Genomic DNA, 24,025 nt, shown 5'->3' on the forward strand with positions numbered 1-24,025 from the left:
CCCTCCATGCATGAAGAAATGCTTCGGACAAAGTCATTCTTGTATCTGACCTTTGGCCTCTAAGTGTGACCTTGACCTTAGACCTAGGGACCTGGTTCTTGCGCATGACACTACGTCTCGTGGTGGTGAACATTTGTGCCAAGTTATATCAAAATCCCTCTATGCATGAAGAAGACATGCTCCGGACAAGGTTTTCATTCTTGTATCCTTTGACCTCTAAGTGTGACCTTGACCTTAGACCTAGAGACCTGGTTCTTGCGCATGACACTCCGCCTCATGGTGGTGAACATTTGTGCCAAGTTACATCAAAATCCCTCTATGCATGAAGAAGAAATGCTCCGGACAAAGTTTTCATTCTTGTATCCTTTGACCTCCAAGTGTGTCCTTGACCTTAGACCTAGGGACCTGGTTCTTGCGCATGACACTCCTTCTCATGATGATGAACAATTGTGCCAACTTTCATCAAAATCCCTCTATGCATGAAGAAGATATGCTCCGGACAAAGTCTTTCTTGAATTTGACCTTTGACCTCTAAGTGTGACCTTGATCTTAGACCTAGGGACCTGGTTCTTGTGCATGACACTCCATCTCATGATGGTGAACAACTGTGCCAAGTTTCATCAAAATCCCTTCATGCATGTAGAAGATATGCTCCGGACAAGGTCTGTGAACGCCGCCCGCCCGCCCGCCAGGGGCGTTCCCATAATACGTACCGTTTTTCAAACGGGCGTATAAAAATGAATTATAATTCAATGTACTTGTCCACTTTTTGCACAGAGGTAATAAAATATCATCTGTCTAAAACTAGAGCTATCACTAAAGGTGATGAATGTACACCCCGCATGCACTGACACAGTACATTGTTGCAATTTGACGCACACAAGATTGCATAATTATGTGGACTTTATGTATAGACTGTATGTATACAGTATAGTAACAAAAAACAAAGTGCCATAACTATGCAGAATATTTATCTAAAAGAACGTAACATGCACCATGCACAACTAGGGTTGGCACTGATCACTTGTGTGAAGTTTCATTAAGTTGTGTGCAAGGGTTTGAAAGATTAGGCGTGCACAAGATTGCATATTCAGACTGTATGTACATAGTATGTTAACAAGAAACAAAGTCCCAAAACTCTGCAATTTTTGTTGTTGAAAGAACGTGCCATGCCTGATGCACAACTAATGTTGTTACTGATCACTTGTGTGAAGTTTCATTAAATTGTGTCAAGGGGATGAGGAGAGATGGTGCGCACAAGATTGTGTCTATGTATATAGTATAGTAAAAAAAAAACAAAGTCCCGTAACTCTGCAAAAAAAAAATTCTGAAAGAACCAAACATGCCCCATGCACAACTACTATTGTTACTGATCACTTGTGTGAAGTTTCATTAAATTGTGTCAAGGGGATCAGGAGAGATGGTGTGCACAACATTGTGTCTATGTATATAGTATAGTAACAAAAAACAAAGTCCCATAACTCTGCAATTATTTTTTCGGAAAGAACCTAACATGCCCCATGCACAACTACTGTTGTTACTGATCATTTGTGTGAAGTTTTATTAAATTGTGTCAAGGGGATGAGGAGAGATGGTGCGCACAAAATTGTGTCTACGGACAGACGGACAGACAGACAACCTGAAACCAGTATACCCCCCCTTACAACTTTGTTGTCGGGGGGTACAAAAATTTGAGACAACATTAACTCTACCTTTAAACAAAGGTATGAACTAGATAGTCCCTTTATATACATGATTCTTTTCAATTTCAGGAGCATCTTCTTACCTTTCTTTCATGGTCAACTATTTAATCTCCTTTGCGAAGACTGGTTCAGAGTGTATGATAATTTATATTACCATAAACATTTCAATTAGTTTTAAATTGTATAACATTTAAGTAAACCTTTGGCCTGTTACATAAAGCAGATTTATGACAAAACTAGAATCTAGTGGAACATGTTTCACAGACATAATATATTTGAGCCGTGCCATGGGAAAACCAACATAGTGGCTTTGCGACCAGCACGGATCCAGACCAGCCTGCGCATCCGCGCAGTCTGGTCAGGATCCATGCTGTTCGCTAACAGTTTCTCCAATTCCAATAGGCTTTAAAAGCGAACAGCATGGAGCCTGACCAGACTGCGCGGATGCGCAGGCTGGTCTGGATCCATGCTGGTCGCACACCCACTATGTTGGTTTTCTCATGGCACGGCTCATTTAACTAGTAGTCAGTTCGTAGGACAAGAATCAAATGAAAATATAAAAAGTTATAACAAATATTTAAACTGGGGACATTTCTTTTTAATGAAGTCACAACATACAGAAGAAATGTGTAAAGTTGCAAAATTAAACACTTCTAGTAAATAGCTAAGGATGAAACTTAAATGTTTTTGTGAAACAGGCCCCTTGAAGCCAGCTGCTTTTTATATAGGTCTTACTATCAGGTTACGGGCCAATTTCTTAAAATTTCATATGGAAATTTCGCCAAAAGTTCTGTCACCAAAAGTAGATTTTGACATAGATTTTTTTCCTCTGAACCTTAACCCTGCTAAATTTCTAAAATGGACTGGTCTATCATTCGATCTGTGCAGTTCCATCTATTATTCAAAGGGGTGTTAACTGAAAATTTACTGACTGAATAGCGACAGTGCGAACCATGATCAGCCTGCACGGAGGGCAAAATCACCAAGTCTTGCCACCTGCAGGCTAAAGGTTAAATCAATTTCGTTCTATGGACTGTCTAACAGTGGGAAAGAACTAGCTTATTACATACATGGACTTTTGTAAAATGCCTTTCTCCTAAGTTTGATTTCTCTGCAATGGGAAAACAGACTATATAACTTTATATCAGTGCATGATTACCTTTTCAGCATCAACCAGTTTCTTACAACCACCACATCTATACTGGTTTTTCCCATCTAACATTTCAACCTCCCGATACGCTACATGTAGACTTTCCTCTAGGCTGTTAAGCCCTGCAACTGCTACAGGGATATCCAGAAAATCTTCCTGAAATATAGAAGGTTTATTTAAAAAATCTTCATAAAATACATTACAAGTCTCTAGAAAATCCCTGGGAAATACCAGTAATGCAGAATTCATAAGAAAATCTTTCTTCTGCATTCTTCTGGGCAAAACAAATTGGTTCGGTGGGAGAGAAAAAAGCCTCAGTCAAATTACCTAAACCACAAGGGAGTTTTAGTTTTAACAGATGAGCCGCGCCATGAGAAAACCAACATAGTGGGTTTGCGACCAGCATGGATCCTGACCAGACTGTGCATCCATGCAGTCTGGTCAGGATCCATGCTGTTCGCTTTCAAAGCCTATTGTAATTACAGAAACTGTTAGCAACAGCATGGATCCTGACCAGACTGCACAGATGCACAGGCTGGTCTGGATCCATGCTGGTCGCAAAGCCACTATGTTGGTTTTCTCAGGCGTGGCTCAGATGCATTTCAGGATAATATCATACAGTTTACATACCTCTCTTTCACTTACTTTACCACACTGAGTACATCGAATCTGAAACAGTCAAATTGCATTTTCTCAAATGATGTGACACAAAGTATGAAACATACTTTAAATATTGTATTGTTCGGAATTAAGAGTAACCTGAAAGTTTTCCTATTTCCTAGGATTTTTGTACAGCAAAACACAGAAGAAGGAAAATCATAGAACAGAATTAATTTAAAACTTGAGGTGCTTAAAATCATAACAGTAATAAAAATTTAATGATGAAAATAAAAACATTTTATTAATTTTGGAATTTGGGCTTTATTTCAAGCACAAGTTTGCACATGGTATATTTTTTTCAACTTCCTTTCATGAAAGAGATCAATACTTGATGAAAGATATCTAGCTCAAGCATAATGTTACAGCAGTAACAAAACTCTGCTGAGTTACTAGCCAAACAATTTTCCCCAAAAGCTACATATTCACAGCAATACCTACAACCAGACATTTATTATTTTCTTGCAAAGCGTCTTCTACAAACAATAGAAGAAATAAAGTAAAATGAAAATTTTGTTTTAAGCACCTTTTTCTCATAGTATTATATGAATTTACATATTTATTCATATACCTACGGGTGTACTACAAGTTTTGTCAGCATCATTGAAAACACTGGAAACTCCAAGAAAGATGATGTGCGAGTATGATGATTTTCTGCTAAAACACAAAAATGTTCCACAGCAGTCAATGAAGATATCATACTATACCTGATTGACAATCTTGCCATGGTAAAGCTGTTTGATGAGGTTACAGCCACTTGTTCCAACCAGTGAGCTTTCAATGGCACTGAACAATATACGGTTCAATTCTTGAACATCATTTTGATAAAATTGCTGAAAAAGGCCAGTGCAATACATTTTGAAGTTGGTTCATATAAATAACAGACATCATTTTCAGCTTAATACGGTAACTGATATTATGCAGAATTTCTTTTTAAACTTTACCAAATCCTACAAATTCTACAAAGTGTAGTTTATGCTACAAAAACTTGAAGTTTAATTGAATCCCTCTGGAGTCGGCCGTGCTTCCTAGTAAAATCCAGCACTGTTGTCATATGTAGTGGTGTACATAATAACTTCTTTACCAAAGAGAGGTTTGAACTCATGCCCCCTTTCTTTGAGAAAAAAAACTATAACAAGAGGGCCAAGATGGCCCTAGGTCGCTCACCTAAGAAACACACCATAACAGTGTAAAACATGTTTGACCTAGTGATTTCATGGAAACAAATATTCTGACCAATTTTCATTAAGATTGGACCAAAAAATTGGTCTCTTGCGATAAAACAAGCATTTTCTTAGATATGACCTAGTTTTTGACCCTAGATGACCAATGTTCAAACTCGACCTAGATTTTATCAAGGCAATCATTCCAACCAAAATTCATGAAGATCAATTGAAAAATACAGCCTCTATCACATACACAAGTTTTTTCTTTGATTTGACCAAGTGACCTAGTTTTTGACCTCAGATGACCCATATTCCAACTCGAACTAGATTTCATTAAGGCAATCATCCTGACCAAATTTCATAAAAATCAATTGAAAAAAAAACAGTCTCTATCGCATACACAAGATTTTTCTTTAATTTGACCTAGTCACCTAGTTTTTGACCTCAGATAACCCATATTCAAACTCGACCTAGATTTCATCAAGGCAATCACTCTGACCAAATTTCATGAAGATCAATTGAAAACTACATCCTCTATTGCATACACAATGTTTTTCTTCGATTTGACCTAGTGACCTAGTTTTTGAACCCAGATGACCCATTTTCGAACTCGGCCTAGATTTTATCAAGGTAATCATTCTGGCTAAATTTCATGAAGATCAGTTGAAAAATACAGCCTCTATCGCATACACAAGGTTTTTCCTCGATTTGACCTAGTGACCTAGTTTTTGACCCGAGATGACCCATTTTCGAACTCGTCCTAGATTTCATCAAGGCAATCATTCTGACCAATATTCATGAAGATCAATTGAAAAATACAGCCTCTATCGCATACATAAGGTTTTTCTTTGATCTGACCTAGTGACCTAGTTTTTGACCCGAGATGACCCATTTTCAAACTCGGCCTAGATTTCATCAAGGTTATCATTCTGAACAATATTCATGAAGATTAATTGAAAAATACAGCCTCTATCGCATACACAAGGTTTTTATTTGATTTGACCTAGTGACCTAGTTTTTGACCCGAGATGACCCATTTTCGAACTCGGCCTAGATTTCATCAAGGTTATCATTCTGACCAATACTCATGAAGATTAATTGAAAAATACAGCCTCTATCGCATACACAAGCTAAATGTTGACAGACGACAGACGATAGACGACGGACAACGGACGCCGGACATCGAGCGATCAGAAAAACTCACCTGAGCATTGCTCAGGTGAGCTAAAAATAGAGAAACAAACATGTTCCTAGTTTCTTTTTTGCTTAATAGTTTCACCTTTAGCCTGCTGCTGGCAAGTGATTGTGCCTTTGCGACCAGTGACTAGACCAAGATCAGCCTGCACAGATCATAGTCTGCACTGTTCGCTATTCAATCTGTAATTTTTTGGTGAACACCTCTTTGAATAGTTAATGGCATTGCCCAAATTGAATGATGGAACAGTCCATTTTTGAAATTTAGCAGGGCAAAGCTTAAGTTAAACTTACCTCATCATTAATCCAACCAAAACTATGAGTGAGATCTTTTGTAGATACACTTTGGCAATTCTTCAGCAACAGTCGTGCAAACAACCGCTGTAAGTGGATAGGTATGACCCTTACCTGTAACAAGAAACATATTATATTTTTACAAATGAGTGCACCTTTATATTAAATATGACCAAGTATTATCTGAAAAAATCATTGCCAAACAGCAGACTGAAACAAGAGCACCGCCTTGCGGGTGCTGACGCTCATCTGATTTTTTTTGTATAATAGAAATATTGTCCTACCCATGATTTTCTAAGTCTAAAAAGGGCCATCATTCTTGCAAAAAGCAGGATAGAGTTATGTTTCTTGATGTACAGTGTCCACTTATGATGGTGAAAAACTGTTGCAAGTTTTAAAGCAATAGCTTTGATAGTTTATGAGAAAAGTTGACTTAAACATAATATTCAACCAAGAAAATGATTTTTCTAAGTCCAAAAGGGGCAATAATTATTGCAAAAAGCAGGATGGAGTTATGTTGCTTGCTGTACAGGGTCAGCTTATGATGGTGAACAAGTGTTACAAGTTTCAAAGCAATAGCTTTGATAGTTTAAGAGAAAAAGTTTACCTAAACATAAAACTTAACCAAGAAATCTGATATTTTCTAAGTCCAAAAGGGGCCATAAATCTTGCAAAAAGCAGGATGGAGTTATGCTTCTTGCTGTACAGGGTCAGCCTATGATGGTGACCAAGTGTTGCAAGTTTTAAAGCAATAGCTTTGATAGTTTAGGATTAAAGCTGACCTAAACATAAAACTTAACCAAGAAAACTGATTTTCTAAGTCCAAAAGGGGCAATAATTCTTGCAAAAAGCAAGATGGAGTTATGTTTCTTGATGTACAGGGTCTGCTTATGATGGTGAACAAGTATTCCAAGTTTCAAAGCAATAGCTTTGATAGTTTAGGAGAAAAATTGACCTAAACATAAAACTTAACCAAGAAATCTGATATTTTCTAAGTACAAAAGGGGCCATAAATCTTGCAAAAAGCAAGATGGAGTTATGTTTCTTGCTATACAGGGTCAGCTTATGATGGTGAACAAGTATTCCAAGTTTCAAAGCAATAGCTTTGATAGTTTAGGAGAAAAGCTGACCTAAACATAAAACTTAACCAGGCAACGCCGACGCCGACGCCGACAACCGCTCAAGTCATGACAATAACTCATCATTTTTTTTCAAAAAATCAGATGAGCTAAAAATGCTTTTTCAAATTTACAAAACATGTGATACTTTAAGATTGTGGATATGTAATGATAACTGGCAAATTATATAGAGAATATTTGTTTGTTCTGAGTAAATATGGAATATATCTCACTGAGAAGTGAGAAATATTCGAATATTTTCATAAGCTTGGTTCTTGCGTGTAGCGCGTGTGAAAATTTTCTCACTTTGAGGTGAGATATTCCATATTCACGAAAAACAAACAAATTTTCTTTTTATGTTATGCTTAATTACGTTGAGATTATGCATTTTGCAACAATTTTTAATCTCAGCACGGGAAACAGACGCGCGTAAACGAACATGACGTCAGACGTGTTGTGACATTAGAAAGACCCAACATAAAGTTTCCATTTTATTTCTTGCTGCATAACGTTATGAAATTCTCATTAAGTAGAATAATTTGAACTGAGAAATATACTATAAAGAACAAAGTGTGACTACAATTTTCATTCTGTTTTAAGCAAATAATTTAAAATTTATACACAATGTACAAATACATTGGCAGTGAGTAATATGCAGTGAGTGACATGGATTATATCTCACTGATAAAACACAGTCTTTCATCAGCTAGCATAAAATAAATGTACATATGCTCCATATGTGATTTTGCCATTGCTATAACAATAATCAGATGTACCTGCTCTTACTACACCAGAACCTTTATCTGAAAATCAAGGGAGGACCTTCCTGTTTTGTTTTTATTTTGTTTTTTGTTTAAAGGGGTTCCACTGAACACAACTTTTAACATGGAATTAAGTAACACAACTGTGATCTTGTTCAGTTACAAGAAATTAAGGAGATTAATTAAGTTTTAAATTTGCATATTAAGTATAGTTCTATGGAAAAGCCTGAATACCTTAGCTCTTGGGTTGTCAGCATCACACAATCTTCCAAGCTCATCTTCTCTCAAACAAAACAATCCATCTGAAATTCAATAAACACAAGTTATATACCCAATCATTTGAAAGTATGTTTCAATTCTTTTTTGTAACACCTACTGCCATATTATGCAGCGCTTATTAAGTTTTCTAATGGAGAAGTATACGTTTAAGTTTTCTCCTTGCAAATTAAAAGCTAAATGCATGAAAAATGTTCTGCTCCTTGCCCTCCTACCGCATTCCTATATGCATGTATATTAGAAAATATCTGCTCATTTTGCTAGCACATGCTCACTCCTTAGCAACTTATTAAGGCAAAATTCAATAGCATAAACCATAGTCTTCTCATTTTCCTGGCATGTCATTCTTCATTATACATAATACCACCATGGCAATATTCCTATGAAATTGAAAGCTTAACCTTTAGCCTGCTTGCTATTTTGATTTTGCCTTTGCGACCAGTGCAGACCAAGATCAGCCTGCAAATCTGTGCAGGCTGATCATGGTCTGCACTGTTCGCTATTCAGTCAGTAAATTTTCAGTGAATATCCCTTCAAATAATAAATGGTACTGCCCAAATTGAATGATAGACCAGTTCATTTTCAAAATTTAGCAGGGTAAATGTCAAAAAAGCTCTACTAACATCTCATAATTATATTACAGCCACCTCAGATACTACTCCAGTCCACAAACAAAATCTTTCTGCTCATGTGTCATAATCATTATTCAGGAGGATCACCAGGATATTCCTATAAACAAGCATGAAATTTCTAGCTTGCTTCACTCACACATCTTCAGTCACATTAACATTTAGCCTGCTAAATTTCTATAATGGACTGGTCTATCATTCAATTTGGGTAGTACCACTTATTATTCAAAGGGTATTCATGGAAAATTTACTGACTGAATAGCGAACAGTGCAGACCATGATCAGCCTGCACGGATGTGCAGGCTGATCTTGGTCTGCACTGGTCGCAAAGGCAGAATCACTAGCTGCCAGCAGGCCAAAGGTTAAAGTCTCACACAAAATGAAGGCCTCTACTAACAAAAAATCCACATAAACAAAGCCAAAAGAAATTGTTTCTCCAGTCAGTAGTGATCTGAAATCAGGGTTTCCACTTGGTTGAGAAAATGAAATTCCCTGACTTTTCCCTGACTAAACCATATTTTTCACTGACCAATACCAGCATATTTTTTCGACCTCCTCCTCCCCTACAACAGTTAAATCCAACCTTTGCTCTGGAGGCAAAGGTTGCAAAGCCTTTCAGTCTTCAAAATTCCAAAGTTAACATAAAAAAGAAACACATTTAAATTATGTTTACACACAATTACACCAAAATGTGTTTGGAAATACTTATAAATACTGCTTGAAGACTGCCATAGCCACTGAACATTTTAAACATCAGCCCAGAATTTCATTTTCCCTGACTTTTCTAAAATTTCATTTTTCACTGACCATTATCAAGATTTCCCTGACAATTCACCGACCTTGAAAATTCCCCACCCCCCCCCTGACCTTTCAAGGTAAGTGGCAACCCTGGAAATACTCTGCCTGTTACAATTGTTCTACAGCCACATTTAGGACCATTTCAAGAAGCCACTACAGCTCCCAAGACTTTTCTGAGAACTGTCAGAATGAACTGTTCCTTGTAAATAAACTATTCCTTGTGACCTTTATCTTCAGCAAGACATCTGATGTCAGAAAAAGCTGAGTACTTCGCAAAACACCTGCTCTGAAGCTGGAAGCTGAAGCATTGTTTTTTATATATAATATAAGAATGTGCAAATCCATGATTTTGATCTTGAAATACTGGCAAACAACAAGAGCTGTCAGTGGACAGCGCGCTCGACTATTCTCAGTGCTTGATAGTATAATATAAGCTATGAGTAAAACTTTAACATTACAATAAGCATATTCTAAGTCAAAAAGGGGCCACAATTCAGTCAAAATGCTTGATAGAGTTGCCTCCTCCTTTTTACAGACTGGGGTCATGATGGTAAACAAGTATGCAAAATATGAAAGCAATATCTCAATGGACTTTGAAAATATTTGGGGTGGTACGCAAACTTTAACATTTATTCTAAGCCAAAAAAGGGCCATAGTTCAGTCAAAATGCTTGATAGAGTTGCCTCCTCCTTTTTACAGACTGGGGTCATGATGGTAAACAAGTATGCAAAATATGAAAGCAATATCTCAATGGACTTTGAAAATATTTGGGGTGGTACGCAAACTTTAACATTTATTCTAAGCCAAACAAGAGCACCGCCTTGCGGGTGCTGACGCTCATCTGATTTTTTTTGTGAAATAGAAATATTGTCCTACCCATGATTTTCTAAGTCTAAAAAGGGCCATCATTCTTGCAAAAAGCAGGATAGAGTTATGTTTCTTGATGTACAGTGTCCACTTATGATGGTGAAAAACTGTTGCAAGTTTTAAAGCAATAGCTTTGATAGTTTATGAGAAAAGTTGACTTAAACATAATACTCAACCAAGAAAATGATTTTCTAAGTCCAAAAGGGGCAATAATTATTGCAAAAAGCAGGATGGAATTATGTTGCTTGCTGTACAGGGTCAGCTTATGATGGTGAACAAGTGTTGCAAGTTTCAAAGCAATAGCTTTGATAGTTAAAGAGAAAAAGTTGACCTAAACATAAAACTTAACCAAGAAATCTGATATTTTCTAAGTCCAAAAGGGGCCATAAATCTTGCAAAAAGCAGGACGGAGTTATGTTTCTTGCTATACAGGGTCAACTTATGATGGTGAACAAGTGTTGCAAGTTTTAAATCAATAGCTTTGATAGTTTAGGATAAAAGCTGACCTAAACATAAAACTTAACCAAGAAAACTGATTTTCTAAGTCCAAAAGGGGCAATAAATCTTGCAAAAAGCAAGATGGAGTTATGTTTCTTGATGTACAGGGTCTGCTTATGATGGTGAACAAGTATTCCAAGTTTCAAAGCAATAGCTTTGATAGTTTAGGAGAAAAGTTGACCTAAACATAAAACTTAACCAAGAAATCTGATATTTTCTAAGTACAAAAGGGGCCATAAATCTTGCAAAAAGCAAGATGGAGTTATGTTTCTTGCTATACAGGGTCAGCTTATGATGGTGAACAAGTATTCCAAGTTTCAAAGCAATAGCTTTGATAGTTTAGGAGAAAAGCTGACCTAAACATAAAACTTAACCAGGCAACGCCGACGCAGACGCCGACGCCGACACAACCGCTCAAGTGATGACAATAACTCATCATTTTTTTTCAAAAAATCAGATGAGCTAAAAAGGGCCATAGTTCAGTCAAAATGCTTGATAGAGTTGCCTCCTCCTTTTTACAGACTGGGGTCATGATGGTAAACAAGTATGCAAAATATGAAAGCAATATCTCAATGGACTTTGAAAATATTTGGGGTGGTACGCAAACTTTAACATTTGTGTGACGCTCACGCTGACACCGGGGCGAGTAGGATAGCTCCCCTATTCTTCGAATAGTTGAGCTAAAAAGGAAGTGTCAAGGGGTACAGATCAGTACAGTCATCTATAATCTGATTCTAGAGGTACAGATCCTACCTGTAGACAAGCCTGTTAAGGATTATCTAACAGTATGGGCCTCCTTTTTCCAGATATTGTGAGTTATTCACATCTACAACAAATATTATAAATTATATTTTACAAAAGCTTCCTTCACTTGGCATGTGCCTTGTGAATGAAATTTTACTTTGTTATAAATATATATTGTTCAATTTGCTTTATTTTGTGATAAACAGAACATTTTGGGTTTTTTTGTTCAAATATCTAAGGGAAGTAACTCTAATGTGATGGCGATTGATCAGCAAAACGGAAGTGAACAAGATTTGAAACAAATTACAATTACATTCGTTAAAGGTGAACCAGGTAAGAGAAGCTTTTGTAAATTTATAATTATTTGTTATAACTTACACATAATTATTATGTGGTTGTATTTTATTTGTAGAAGCTTTTAAATGGCTGTTTTGTCATGACATTCGTATAGCCACGATCGTTTCTTTGTAACACAGTTATCAAATCTTTTCAATTTTAAAATACTTATCAGAAATGAGCGACGACATGAAAATCATCTACCCGGGAACTGGAAGATACATGTGTAGGGTGTTGTTAGAATGTGGATATTTGGCCATGTCTTTTTTGGTTAAAAAAATGACAGTGCGTGAAACGAAGATTGTCATGAAATACAGCACTGCCGACTTGTTTACCTTCAACTAATCAGTTATATAGTAAATGGGTGCTGACTGGTTTTATCATATATAGCATCAATAATGACCAAACAAACGTTCAGAATGCCTATTGATCAGGTCGGCATGATGTCACTTCTGTTGCAACCGATAATGCAAATATCGAGGAGGTGAAAGGAGATCATACTATATTAGTGACTCGTAGTGATTAAACTAGCGGTGGGGGCTATGATGTTTTTTTTTCAAATAAAACAGAACGAGACACTGTTCATTTAGTTGATTTTATTATCTGCAGTCCCTATGGTATATATTTTTAAAGTTTTTGTCAAATTATTGATTTATTAGCATGTCAAAACGGTCTGAAAGAAGTGACAAGTTGTGTATTATCAATTCTCCGGTGCTTTGGATAATGTTTTACAAGTTCCCAAGTTTATTCAGCGTTTTCTCACTTAGCAATGTACATATAAAAACATAGGTGCTGATCATGAAGGCAGCCATTTTAGTGGGTTTATGACGTTATTTACACACTGATGAATTCTTTATTTAGTTAATAACTTTTAAACAGATTAATTTTCATATGTTTCTTGAGTGTAAGGAGTAAAACATGATAATTTCTTTCATTATAACTGGAAAAAGAGTAGAGAAATTATTTTACAGAATTAAGTAAATACAGTTCAAATGTGTATCTAAAAATTTAATAAGTCCGCCATTTTGTTTTTTGTTGCCAAGGAAACAAAATGGCCTCCAATTTGACCAAATATTTAAATGCGCATAACTTCCTCATTTTTACTCCGATTTTGAAAATTCTTTCATTTCTTTAAATGATTTTAAAAAATCCCAGCAGATGAAATTGACGTTAGAACAACGTTGCCTTTCCCTTTAAAGGTGTTAATTTAATTAAATTTGGTGTCACAGTGATTGAATCGACTTTGACACCACAACATAAACTAACCTGGCATTTAGAACTATTTTTTAATGCCAGGATACAAAACAGAATGAGGGTCAGTGAATACAGAAACCCAAATATTGAATTATTTAAATTCAAAGGAGCTCCGATTTATCGAATTATGATTTTCTTCCAGTCTGCCATAATGCAAATATAGACTTCTTTGCAGTGTCCATGCCGCATACACTGATCTATTTATACCGACGGTCTTTTAATGCCAGACTACAAAACAGAATGAGGACAGTGAATATACGTGTGAATGGAGAAACCCAAATATTATATTATTTAAATTTAAAGGGGCTCCGATTTATCGAATGATTACAGTGTTCACAAAAGACCCTGAAAATTCACAGGACAGTCGGTCTGGTAAACATTTTTTTTTACAGGACTGGATAATACTTTACCACACCGAATTCTTTTTAATAAATTTGATATCTGATCTTTAAAACTGGTATTTATACATAGTCTATATAGACAGCATTACACAAATTACATCCTTTAAGTTTATTTCCACATATTAATTGAAACAGATTTCATACATTAAGTTTTCAGGCTGTAAAAAGTCTCCCTGTACTTGGATTCAGTATTGTTATATTTTCTGGTCCTTTGGGACCATGGAGTCCATTCAACATATGTGTAATAGATCTAGAGTCCCGCTTAAGCCGTTGCTAGGGGGCGTGAGAGATGTTGCACATTTCATTACCTCTCGCGAACAGACTCAGTCAAAATGAGTCTGCTGTTATTCTTCTTAGTTGCATTCTTTGCTTCCAAATGATCTTTTTACAGATATTATTCATATTCATTTGCTATATTATCACTGTATTTTCCCCCACAAGTCTGTTTGCACCGAGTCACATTGATGTTGACATATAAAGAGAAAGATGACCTTGGAATTTCTGGAAATTCCCGTCTGGTTCCCGCGTACATAAATCGAGTACCATCCACTATTAGTAAGCATCCAATGATAACGCGCGTTCTTAGAATTGTCGTGACGTCGTGAGGGATTTCCACTGTTTTTATTTTAAGTATCAATGAAACAAGCGCTTACTAAAATATAGTGTAACCGTTTTGGGTAGGATGGTTGTTGTTGTTGTATCGCCAAGGGTCAAGCAAGTGCTTTTATGGCCGGTAGGGCACACCGGTCAAAGCATAGATATATGACCTCGCACCAGCCGATCCCGTGAGGCAGAATGACTCTATCTCCCGAGTTCAACCTGTGTTCGGTATGTGGACCTTATCCTACTGGGATTCGAACTTTGTCCGACCCTGGCAATAAGATTTGCTGTGATATATCAGGGAGGCTACTGTCCCCTAGGTTCGACTCTGGGTACATCCATTGACTCTAAAATCCAGCCAACAAAGAAAGAACCAAGCTGATAAACAGTTTATGACTTTATTCAATTTAAGAAAAACTCCAGCTATTAACGTATAAATTTATACTAATTTCACTAGTAGTGAACCTTAAGTTTTATCCGTAAAATTTGACAGATTAACCCTAATCAATCATATAGTGACCTTAATAATTCAAGAACAGAAGGCTTATCTCTTAATACACAAAATACATAATCAAACAGAATAGTCCCTTAAAGACAAGTAACAAATGTGACCCTATAATAATAACACCTAAGTAGGAAATCAGAACCTACAAAAGCAATAATAAAACACATTTAGATAAGCGATGGCACTTAAATATTATCAGCCGACCACAATTAAGAAGACCATCTATCAAAAAGTTCGGGAATCCACTGTCGGAACCTTCCCTAGTGGCACAGATCGGAATTTGGCCGTCTGTTTACCTCTTTGTACATGCAACTGAGCGTGAATACAGAAAAACCTTAATTGACTTATAAATTATAGAATAAAGTGAAAGTTTCACGAATGCAATGCGCTGGACAGAATAATGCTGCCAGAACTGTGAAACATCCTTAAATGCAGTGTGAGACCTATAATGTAGGCTCCAGAACGGAATATGGCTGTCTGGGACCGTGAATTGATACCGTATATAGGACGGGAGTTAAACCTTTCTCCTCGATTAGAGCTGAAAAAGAGATTATAAATAAGCCGAGAAACGACAATCTGAATGGTTCGGCAATTGTCTACACAAAGTTGACAGTTTGTATATAATAAAACAACTTATAAAAAGATAAGAAATTTTAAAGTGTGGAATATTTCGTTGTCCAATACATAAAAATAAATGCATTATACAGTTCTTGAGAAAAACAAGGGAGGTAATTCAAGTAGTATAGATTTAGTGTTGTTACAAGAGTTATCATACGATGAACAAAAGTCAAAACCGCTACAATAGTTTGACATCAATTTCTCGGGATTCCGTGTTACAAAATGATGAAAGTCAAACTTACGCGAAATCGTGGACTTTCTTCTTATTTTATCATATTGACCTTCAATTTTTATCAGACACTCGGTCTTGTGAACTTGATATATCACGCCGGACCGGATCAAAATTTACCGGAAATGTGTCCGACGGTCCGACGGCTTTCGCGACCTCTGTGATTATTTTCTTCGAGTCCACCATAATGTGAATATAGGCTTCCTTGCAGTGCCCATGCCGCATACACTGATCTATTTATACCGACAGTCATTGTGGAATATCACGTCTGGAATCCAAAGAACGAAAGGTTTCTTTTTCGGAAGTGATTGTAACGGGAACATCCAGCAACATTACAAATAATTGACATATTAATATTGCCACATATTAAACAAAGAAAAACGAAAAACTCTAGTGAAATATGCAACGCTTTCCAATTACAAATTAGCGTTAACTTTCACCTCCGCTTGTTGCTACGCAACGCGATGCACTGAAGTGCCCGGATATCTGACCTGATCAACAGACACTTTCAAAAAAAAAAATTGTGCATGGCAAATATAATACCATACCTCTGAATTCAGGTGTTAACAACAAAGTTTGTAACAGTGAATTCAAGTAACAAGTTGCTCCTTGGTTGTCAAGTCCGCTGAGCTGGCATTGTCCCCTTGGTCTGGGTGGCGCTGGAATTCCTGACTTGTGACTGCGAGTGGTAATTTCTCCACTGGCAGACCCTTCTTCTTCAAAGAGATTTCCAAGCAAGCCGGCCATATTCTACAGATAGAAGACTTTTAAACTGTTACGGGCAAGAATCGGGATAAACCATAAAAAGAGCAATTTATGTTAAATGCAACATTTCATATCATGTCGAAACTGAAACTGGACTCCATTTTGTTTGGATCGACTTGATTTAAATTTTGGGCGAAATGGGGTTAAGAATATGTTCTTCCGTAAAAATACTATCGTAGGCAGTTCGGTTAAATAGTTTGTTGGTTCAGCAAATCGTCCGCTTTTCATTCATGTAAAGTTCATTAATTGTTTGGAAATGGCTTTATTGAAGACTGGATATATTGGCAAATTTAATCATTTAGTTAATGTTTAGTCTTCCTACTGCAGATATATGTTACGCTCATCACCAACAGAAAAATTATATATACACCCACTCATGGTGGCATATTTCTGCCACGAGATAGCTAGGTAGCTATCACGATAATTAATTTGTAAACTTTCTAGGAAATGTGTGCATTTTTTTCTGAAAACATATCAGCAATGAATAATATTTTCTAGACATTTTATTTATTTCCTGAAAATGTTTTAGCGCAAAATTTCGCGTTAGTGCTTGGAACTGCCACGACATTCTCGGTAACTAGACAAGCTTACTGTCGCTGAGTGGCTGTTTTTTAATTTCTGACATTTGCAGCCACCGCGACGTTACAGTTTGACCGTCACAATATAAAACAAACTGTATGCGTCAGATTAGTTCGACTACAGAACAGAATTTTATTGAGACTTGCATTCTAGCCTGTTACACTGATCTGTCTTATCGAATACAGTTAATATATAGTATTTAACCCGTGGAAGAGTCTAACTTGCATTCTATACATAGAGCGTGACGTCACTCATTCCGTCAGTGCGACAGTAAGAAAGCGCTACGTAGTGTACACAATGTTGAGACTTGTACATCGTACATCGTCTAAACACCAATATTACAATATACATAGTCACGTTCATACAATTTTAAAGAAAGTAACAAACATGTTATTAACAACTAGAAAAGAGAAAACATTACCTAGACATATAATATATAATCAAATATAATGTAATTAACAAAGGAAGTGAGAATACAATGACATGTATACTTTATAATGTATTAATTATTGATAACCAAATTCCTTTTTTTGATTGCCTCTTTGATATATTTACACACATTAATAAGCTCATCTTTGTTGGTCGAATTTAGTAATAAAAGGAACTAAAAACTGATGGATTTACAAAATACTATCGCTTAATATATTTTTTCCGTATTTGTTGATAATATGGACAAATACAAATAAAATGAAATTCATCCTCTAAAGTCTCATTTATTACAACACAAACAATAACGTTCATTTCGTGGAATATTGTTACGTAAATATCTTCCCGTTTATCACGATAATATTTTAAACTTTTCAGCAAAGTTGTGCGTTTTTCAGAAAACATTATCGCAATAAATTATTTTTTCTCGACATGCTTTTTATTTTCAGGAAACTTTAAGCTATTGAAATAAACTTTTCAGAAAAGTTCGAAATATCAAGATAAATACTGAAAGTATCGAGAAAGCTTATCTAGCTAACAAATGAGAGTTGTGATAGCTACCTAGCTATCTCGTGGCAGAAATATGCCACCATACCCACTGAATAACAGCATTTCACTTGAAAACTTAGCTCTCATAAGTTTTTGTGAGGATAATTTGTTTACAAAACATTTGTGTATCTTTGTTCGATTAAAGCAGACCTGCATAGGGCGCCAACAAGTCCCTTGAGATAAACAGTCGAAAAGTGCGTTATTCTAGATCTAAGCTTATATTCAATCTATGACATAGAATAAAGTTCTTACTGTTGATTTTAAAGAATTTAAACAAATAAAATGCTTTCAAAACTTTTTGAATCGCATGTGTTTCATAGTTTTACAAATTCCCTTTTGGCGAATTTGTGGTGTTCTTGTCGAAACAGCGAATCCTAAACGGAACTAATAGTAAATAACGAATTTCATTACGAAACTGACCTTATAAAAGCTACACTAATGACATGTGCTGACTGACACCAACCAATCCATCGGGAGTCTGCAGATGTTATATAACACGAACAAACATGCGTTATCCCTACATTATAAACTGCGTAAATATTTTGCGAAATTGCACTATCGTTATTCAGATTTTGTCATTTGTTTTTGAATACTTAGGTTTAACGTCGCACCGACACAATTTGTAATAGGTCATATGGCGACTTTTCAGCTTGGATGGTGAAGGAAGAACTCAGGTGCCCCTCCGTGCATTATTTCATCATCACGTATGGGCACCGGGGTAGAATCACCGACCTTCCGTAATAATTTGTCTTAAGATTTAATAGTAATTAAAAGACACTTCTCCGAGAAGGTAAATCAAAACCTGATGATTCTATGGGGATGTTGTTTACTTCGCAAAGTTTTGGATCGTGGCACTGTTTCAGTTGTGTTTGTTTAAGTTATTAAAACTTTATTTAAAGACTTTATAACCCGACTGTTTGAGGCAACAGTCATGTGACTTTTGAACACGGTGAGTTTAGGTTCGCACCACATACCGGTAAAAATTCCGCGGTTGATGGTGTTTTACCAATGTCCAATGCGGTGCCAGTAAACTGTGTTCATTTATTCGTTTCATCCTCTTTGTTCCATCTGTTTTACTTTGTCTGTATACTTTATGATAAACTGAAGCTAACATAAAACAGTGATCAAAAGTGAAAGAAAAATTCTAAATAGGCCCTTTTCCCAACAATTAATCAGACGGACAAAATATTAACTATATTTGTTAAAACACTTTGTCATCGAAATAGAAAATGCACTCATTTCCCATGGCCTACACTTAACAATTCATTTTTTAAGTCGTCCCAGTGATCTGTCAGAAAGTTTATGTGCATAAAGATTATAAATACATCAGTTGCATTCAAGAAAGTTTCCAACTTAAAATGATCGTTCCTGAAAATATTTAAGTCATTGTTTTAAAAGTGTTTCAGATGTTAAAGTCATTTTTAAGGATTTTTTTTACTTTTCCGCTACAAACAATGTAACACAAAGGACTACTGTCATCAAATGTGATTTTATTAGGATAAACAAATTGTAATATCCCGTTCAGTACGCGAGAAACTTTAGAAATCCATGGCAGTTTACAACCTACATTAATTTCATGACTGTTTACATATAACTTAATAAAATTCTACGATAGAATATAAGTTCTCAATACATATTGAGACAATTTTGTCAATATGAGGTATACAGACACTAAATATGAAAATGGCAGGAAAAGAAATAGTACACGCATAATGGCGGATTCAAATAACTCTCAGTTTTTTCACTATAGAGCATTTTACTTATTTTCTTGCATTTGTTTTGCTGAAATAACATGACAGATCTATGCTTGACATGCATTTAGGTAGCATTTTCATAATGAAATGATAACATGACAGAATTTGTCATGGATACTTAGATCATACACCACCACCACAATTCGGGGGTCTCATTTTTAGCTGATTTTGCAGTTTGTGTGTTTGACTGAAATATTTTTCTTACATTAAACATGACCCCACTTTTCTTTTGATTTTTATTCAGCACTGACAATATTCTTAAAGAAAATATATGAGGTTACATCACACTAATTAAATAGCTGTTCTTCTTTATTCTATATAAAATCGACATATTTCCAATGGCTGCAGCACACATCAGGACCCATTTTGAATGTCTGTAACTTATATTTTGTTGCTAAATTCTGTCATGTAATCATTTCATTATGAAAATACTACATTTAAACTGTTAAATATGTTACTTTTTACCTCTGACTGCTAGAAATTAGCATTCTTTATGCTTCAAATATGCAGTTTTTGAAAAAAAAATAATACACCCAAAACAGTGAAAATATGATATTTTTGTGTATTATCCATATTTACAGCAAACTTGCAATATATTTCTTATTTTCTAATCGAAGTAGCCCATTTCCACCCTCATCTTGCCAGATTTCAATTTTTACCAATGTTGCCTTATATTATGAGATATAGAAATCTAGTACAGATCTGATGAAGAACTTTTCCCTTATCTAACATATAATTGCTCGACATATATAGTGAAGTTAAGACCTGATTATGTACAGATAAGATATTGTCAAACAATATTTAAGTCGACGAAAGTAAAATTAGTTTAATTTCTACCAAAATGAATGTGTGTTTTGGGGTATTTATTTTACTTTCTGTACCTTTCTCATCAATTAACGGTGCATACTCAGAGAATATAGAAACCGTGGTACAAAAACTTACCGCACAAAATGAAAAACTCATGGCGAAGATTGACAAGGTTGACTCTGAACTGCGCGAAGAGAAAGCAAGAAACAATCAGCTTAGAGAGAAAGTTGATCTTCTTGACGCGAAGCTTAGACTTAGCGGAAGAAAACAAACAACACGTAAGTTATCCTCATAATATGGGTAATGATGATTTTCCTTAAGTGTCTTTTAATGTATTAGAGAGCTAGGTACGTGTTCTATAAGACGCGTTATCGAGGCTAGATTTGGTGTTTCTTTCCGGTACGTCTATATTCTAATTCCAACTTATTCTACACAATCTCTTTGACAGAGTTATCGTTCCTGGCCTAACTTTCACAGGTGAGAGTTGGTTCTGAAGCAGAAGTGAAAGAACGACAACTCTGTATGGGACTGGGATTGTTTTCCGCCGCGCGTACCGTAGTTCCGCAGAATGTCAGAAAAAAGTAATCGCATCAAAATAAGACTTTTCTGTACAAAGATGTGTGTTTTATATTTTAGGACAACTGAATGATCCTACAGTAGCATTCACTGCTGTGATCTCACCTTCCGACCTGACAAATCTCAATGCCGGACAACCGATTATCTTCGACAGGACCATCACCAATATGGCGAACGCTTACGACACAAGCAGTGGTATTTTTACCGCTCCAATCCGCGGCGTCTACATTTTTAACATGGGCATTATGGTGGAGCCTGGCGAAAACGAGTACCTTCAGTTTGTAAAGGATGGTGCCCATGTGATGTATAATTATATCCACGCAAGCGGTGGCCTTGATGACGTATCAAGTAGCAGAACTGTCGTAATGGAACTCGAAAACGGGAACCAGGTTTGGATTCGAACTACCAAGAGTGCAACGCACGGAAGTGGAAATCTACATGGCAATGAATTCTCTACATTTTCTGGATGGCTTTTAGCAATTACTGAATGATTGATTGTTAAAGCGAAATTGAAATACAAGATTTAATTTTTCTCCAATGCTTAGCTTTCAGAAAGTATAGAATTTAATACAAAATGATTTGCAGTCCGTTATGTCTTAACATTTTCATCTGCCAATAAACAATATGATGTCTTAATACATGTAGGTTATGACTTCTAACATAATTAATAAAATCTGCAAAAAGATCCTTTGGAAGCAAAGAATGCAACCAAGAAGAATAATAGCAGACTCGGTTTGATTGAGTCTGTTTATGAGAGGTAATAAAATGTGCACCCTAGCACCAAATTAAGCGGAACTCTATTACACATATGTTGAATGGACTCCATGATCCCAAAGGACCAGAAAATATAACAAAACTGAATCCAAGTACGAGGAGACTTTTTTACAGCCGCCACACGGCACTTAAAGATTGCTGTTGTGATATTTAATAAAATCTGTAAAAAGATCCCTTGGAAACAAAGAAGTGAAACCAAGAAGCATAATAGCAGACTCGGTTTGATTGAGTCTGTTCATGAGAAGTAACGAAATGTGCAAAACAGCTCTCACGCTCCCTAGCACCGGCTTAAGCGACACGACACTTAAAAATTGCTGTTGTGATAGCTTATAGAATCTGTAAAAAGATCATTTGGAAGCAGAGTGCAACCAAGAAGAATAATAACAGACTCTGTTTGATTGAGGTTATGAAACAACACCTATCACGTCCCCTAGCACCGCCTTAAGCGGAACTCTGTTACACATATGTTGAATGGACTCCATGATCCAAAAGGACCAGAAAATATAACAACACCGAACACATAAAATAAAGGGCTTTTTAAAATATATATTTTCATATGACAAACAAATTTATTGTCACAATTTAAAAAAAGAAAACCGCATACGCTATGAACTGTTTCAATTCAATTCAATTCAAATTTATTCATGCGTAAGATCATAAAATATTATATAAAACTAATGCAATAAAAAAAGCATGTATACAATAGCTAATATAGATTAACATGAATTGATTATAATGTTATAAACATCTTAAAATAGATATGTTAAGTAATACATGAAAGATTACGTCAAGTATACTTTATGATTTATTAAATAGAATAAAGATATGATCTTAATACCTGGGATGACCCATCAAAGTAAAATTAATCACTTATTTCCACTGTTTTTAAAGACTATGAATGTTACAGTGTTCTGATAGCGCAATCTTACTGTTGTACTGTTAATTCCTGCTGAGGTACGGGCAATACTTTAGATATTAATGAATGGTATACTTTAATTACGTATATTTAAGCTAGGAAAAATGCTTACCTTTGGAAAATTTCAAACAGGTTAGGCCTAGTTTAGCCGATAGTCGATTGCGTTTTTATACACTGTGTTGTATTAATCGTATGTTTTTATTGGTTAAAAATGTTAATTCCCCGCTTTCTTTTCACGAGTCCAACTATTTCCCAAACTAGCAGTGTCAAGATGAAGAGAAATATGGGAGTCGTCTTGAAAACAAATTGCTTTAAGTCCTTCTTTTGGCTAGAATCTGTTAAAAATCATTAAACAGTCGTATAGGTTGGTTTTTGTTATCCTTCCAAAACAATCTGTTATCTTTCATTGTTTTTGCCTGCTTGCTATTATCTTCAGACATCCAGTAATTAATCATTAATTACGCTGAACCGTCCTTGACCTGATGCTCTGTTTTGGATTTAACTCAGCCAGACAACAGGTATGGTCCTTGACCTAGAGCAAAACATACATTAAGTGCTAAAAAGGTTTGTGTTGCATATATCTTGCAAATATTTGACCAAGAGTCACGAAACCATGTAGGAATATTACTCAGCGTGTGAATTTGTGCACCCGAGTTTCTTTGGATTTCACTCGGAGTTATGGCCTTGACTTGGTCAAAACTATGCATTAAGGACATAAACATTTGTGTCATATGTATCTCAAGAAGTATTTGACCCAGAGAGGATTGTTATGTAGCATATGTTATGCATCCATCTAGTTTTCTGTTTAAGATTTCACTCAGCCAGGCAAGAGTTATGGTCAATGACGTAGTTAAAATACACATGGAGTGCTTATGTTGCAGTTATCTAAAACAGTATTTCACCTCGAGTCATGAAACCATGTACAGCGACAGGAAGTAGGAATGATACATCAGTGTCCCAAGGACACACATTTAGTTTTAACTTTTTCATTCAGTAATCTCTTTTCAGTATCTTAAAGTTTTAAAACCACAGCTAAATACAGAAATTATCGTTCAATGTAGAAATGAAGTGTGGTCTAAAC

General features: G+C 35.8%; 3 protein-coding genes across 6 annotated transcripts in view; 2 read left to right on the forward strand and 1 right to left on the reverse strand.

Moving 5' to 3' along the window:
- Window positions 1-16,689, reverse strand: part of LOC123530863 (ubiquitin carboxyl-terminal hydrolase 40-like) — a 45,471-nt gene extending 28,782 nt beyond the window's left edge. For 3 of the 4 annotated variants that reach the window (XM_053517097.1, XM_053517096.1, XM_053517094.1), the window contains exons 1-6: window positions 16,347-16,689; window positions 8,278-8,345; window positions 6,165-6,278; window positions 4,218-4,343; window positions 3,484-3,522; window positions 2,863-3,009 (exon numbers count right to left, since the gene is read on the reverse strand). In XM_053517097.1, coding sequence (XP_053373072.1) covers window positions 2,863-3,009; window positions 3,484-3,522; window positions 4,218-4,343; window positions 6,165-6,278; window positions 8,278-8,345; window positions 16,347-16,545 — 693 coding nt within the window. In that variant the 5' untranslated portion in view covers window positions 16,546-16,689. The remainder of the gene's footprint in view (window positions 1-2,862; window positions 3,010-3,483; window positions 3,523-4,217; window positions 4,344-6,164; window positions 6,279-8,277; window positions 8,346-16,346) is intronic. The other variant, XM_053517095.1, reaches the window with a different exon arrangement.
- LOC123533021 (uncharacterized) overlaps window positions 1-24,025 on the forward strand; it is a 203,610-nt gene that overhangs the window by 164,988 nt on the left and 14,597 nt on the right. The gene's annotated exons all lie outside the window — the stretch shown is intronic.
- On the forward strand, window positions 20,630-21,787 carry LOC123532509 (collagen alpha-1(X) chain-like). The gene is made up of 2 exons (XM_045313965.2): window positions 20,630-20,956; window positions 21,315-21,787. Exons 1-2 carry the CDS (start codon window positions 20,713-20,715, stop codon window positions 21,743-21,745), a joined length of 675 nt encoding a protein of 224 aa, XP_045169900.1. The 5' UTR covers window positions 20,630-20,712; the 3' UTR covers window positions 21,746-21,787.

This window comes from Mercenaria mercenaria, chromosome 11, assembly GCF_021730395.1.
Source record: "Mercenaria mercenaria strain notata chromosome 11, MADL_Memer_1, whole genome shotgun sequence".
NCBI lineage: Eukaryota > Metazoa > Mollusca > Bivalvia > Venerida > Veneridae > Mercenaria > Mercenaria mercenaria.

Coding starts and splice junctions, on each gene's coding strand:
- LOC123532509 (XM_045313965.2), top strand. CDS start 20,713: ATGAATGTGTGTTTTGGGGTATTTATTTTACTTTCTGTACCTTTCTCA. Junction 20,957..21,314: donor CGGAAGAAAACAAACAACAC/GTAAGTTATCCT, acceptor TTTATATTTTAG/GACAACTGAATGATCCTACA.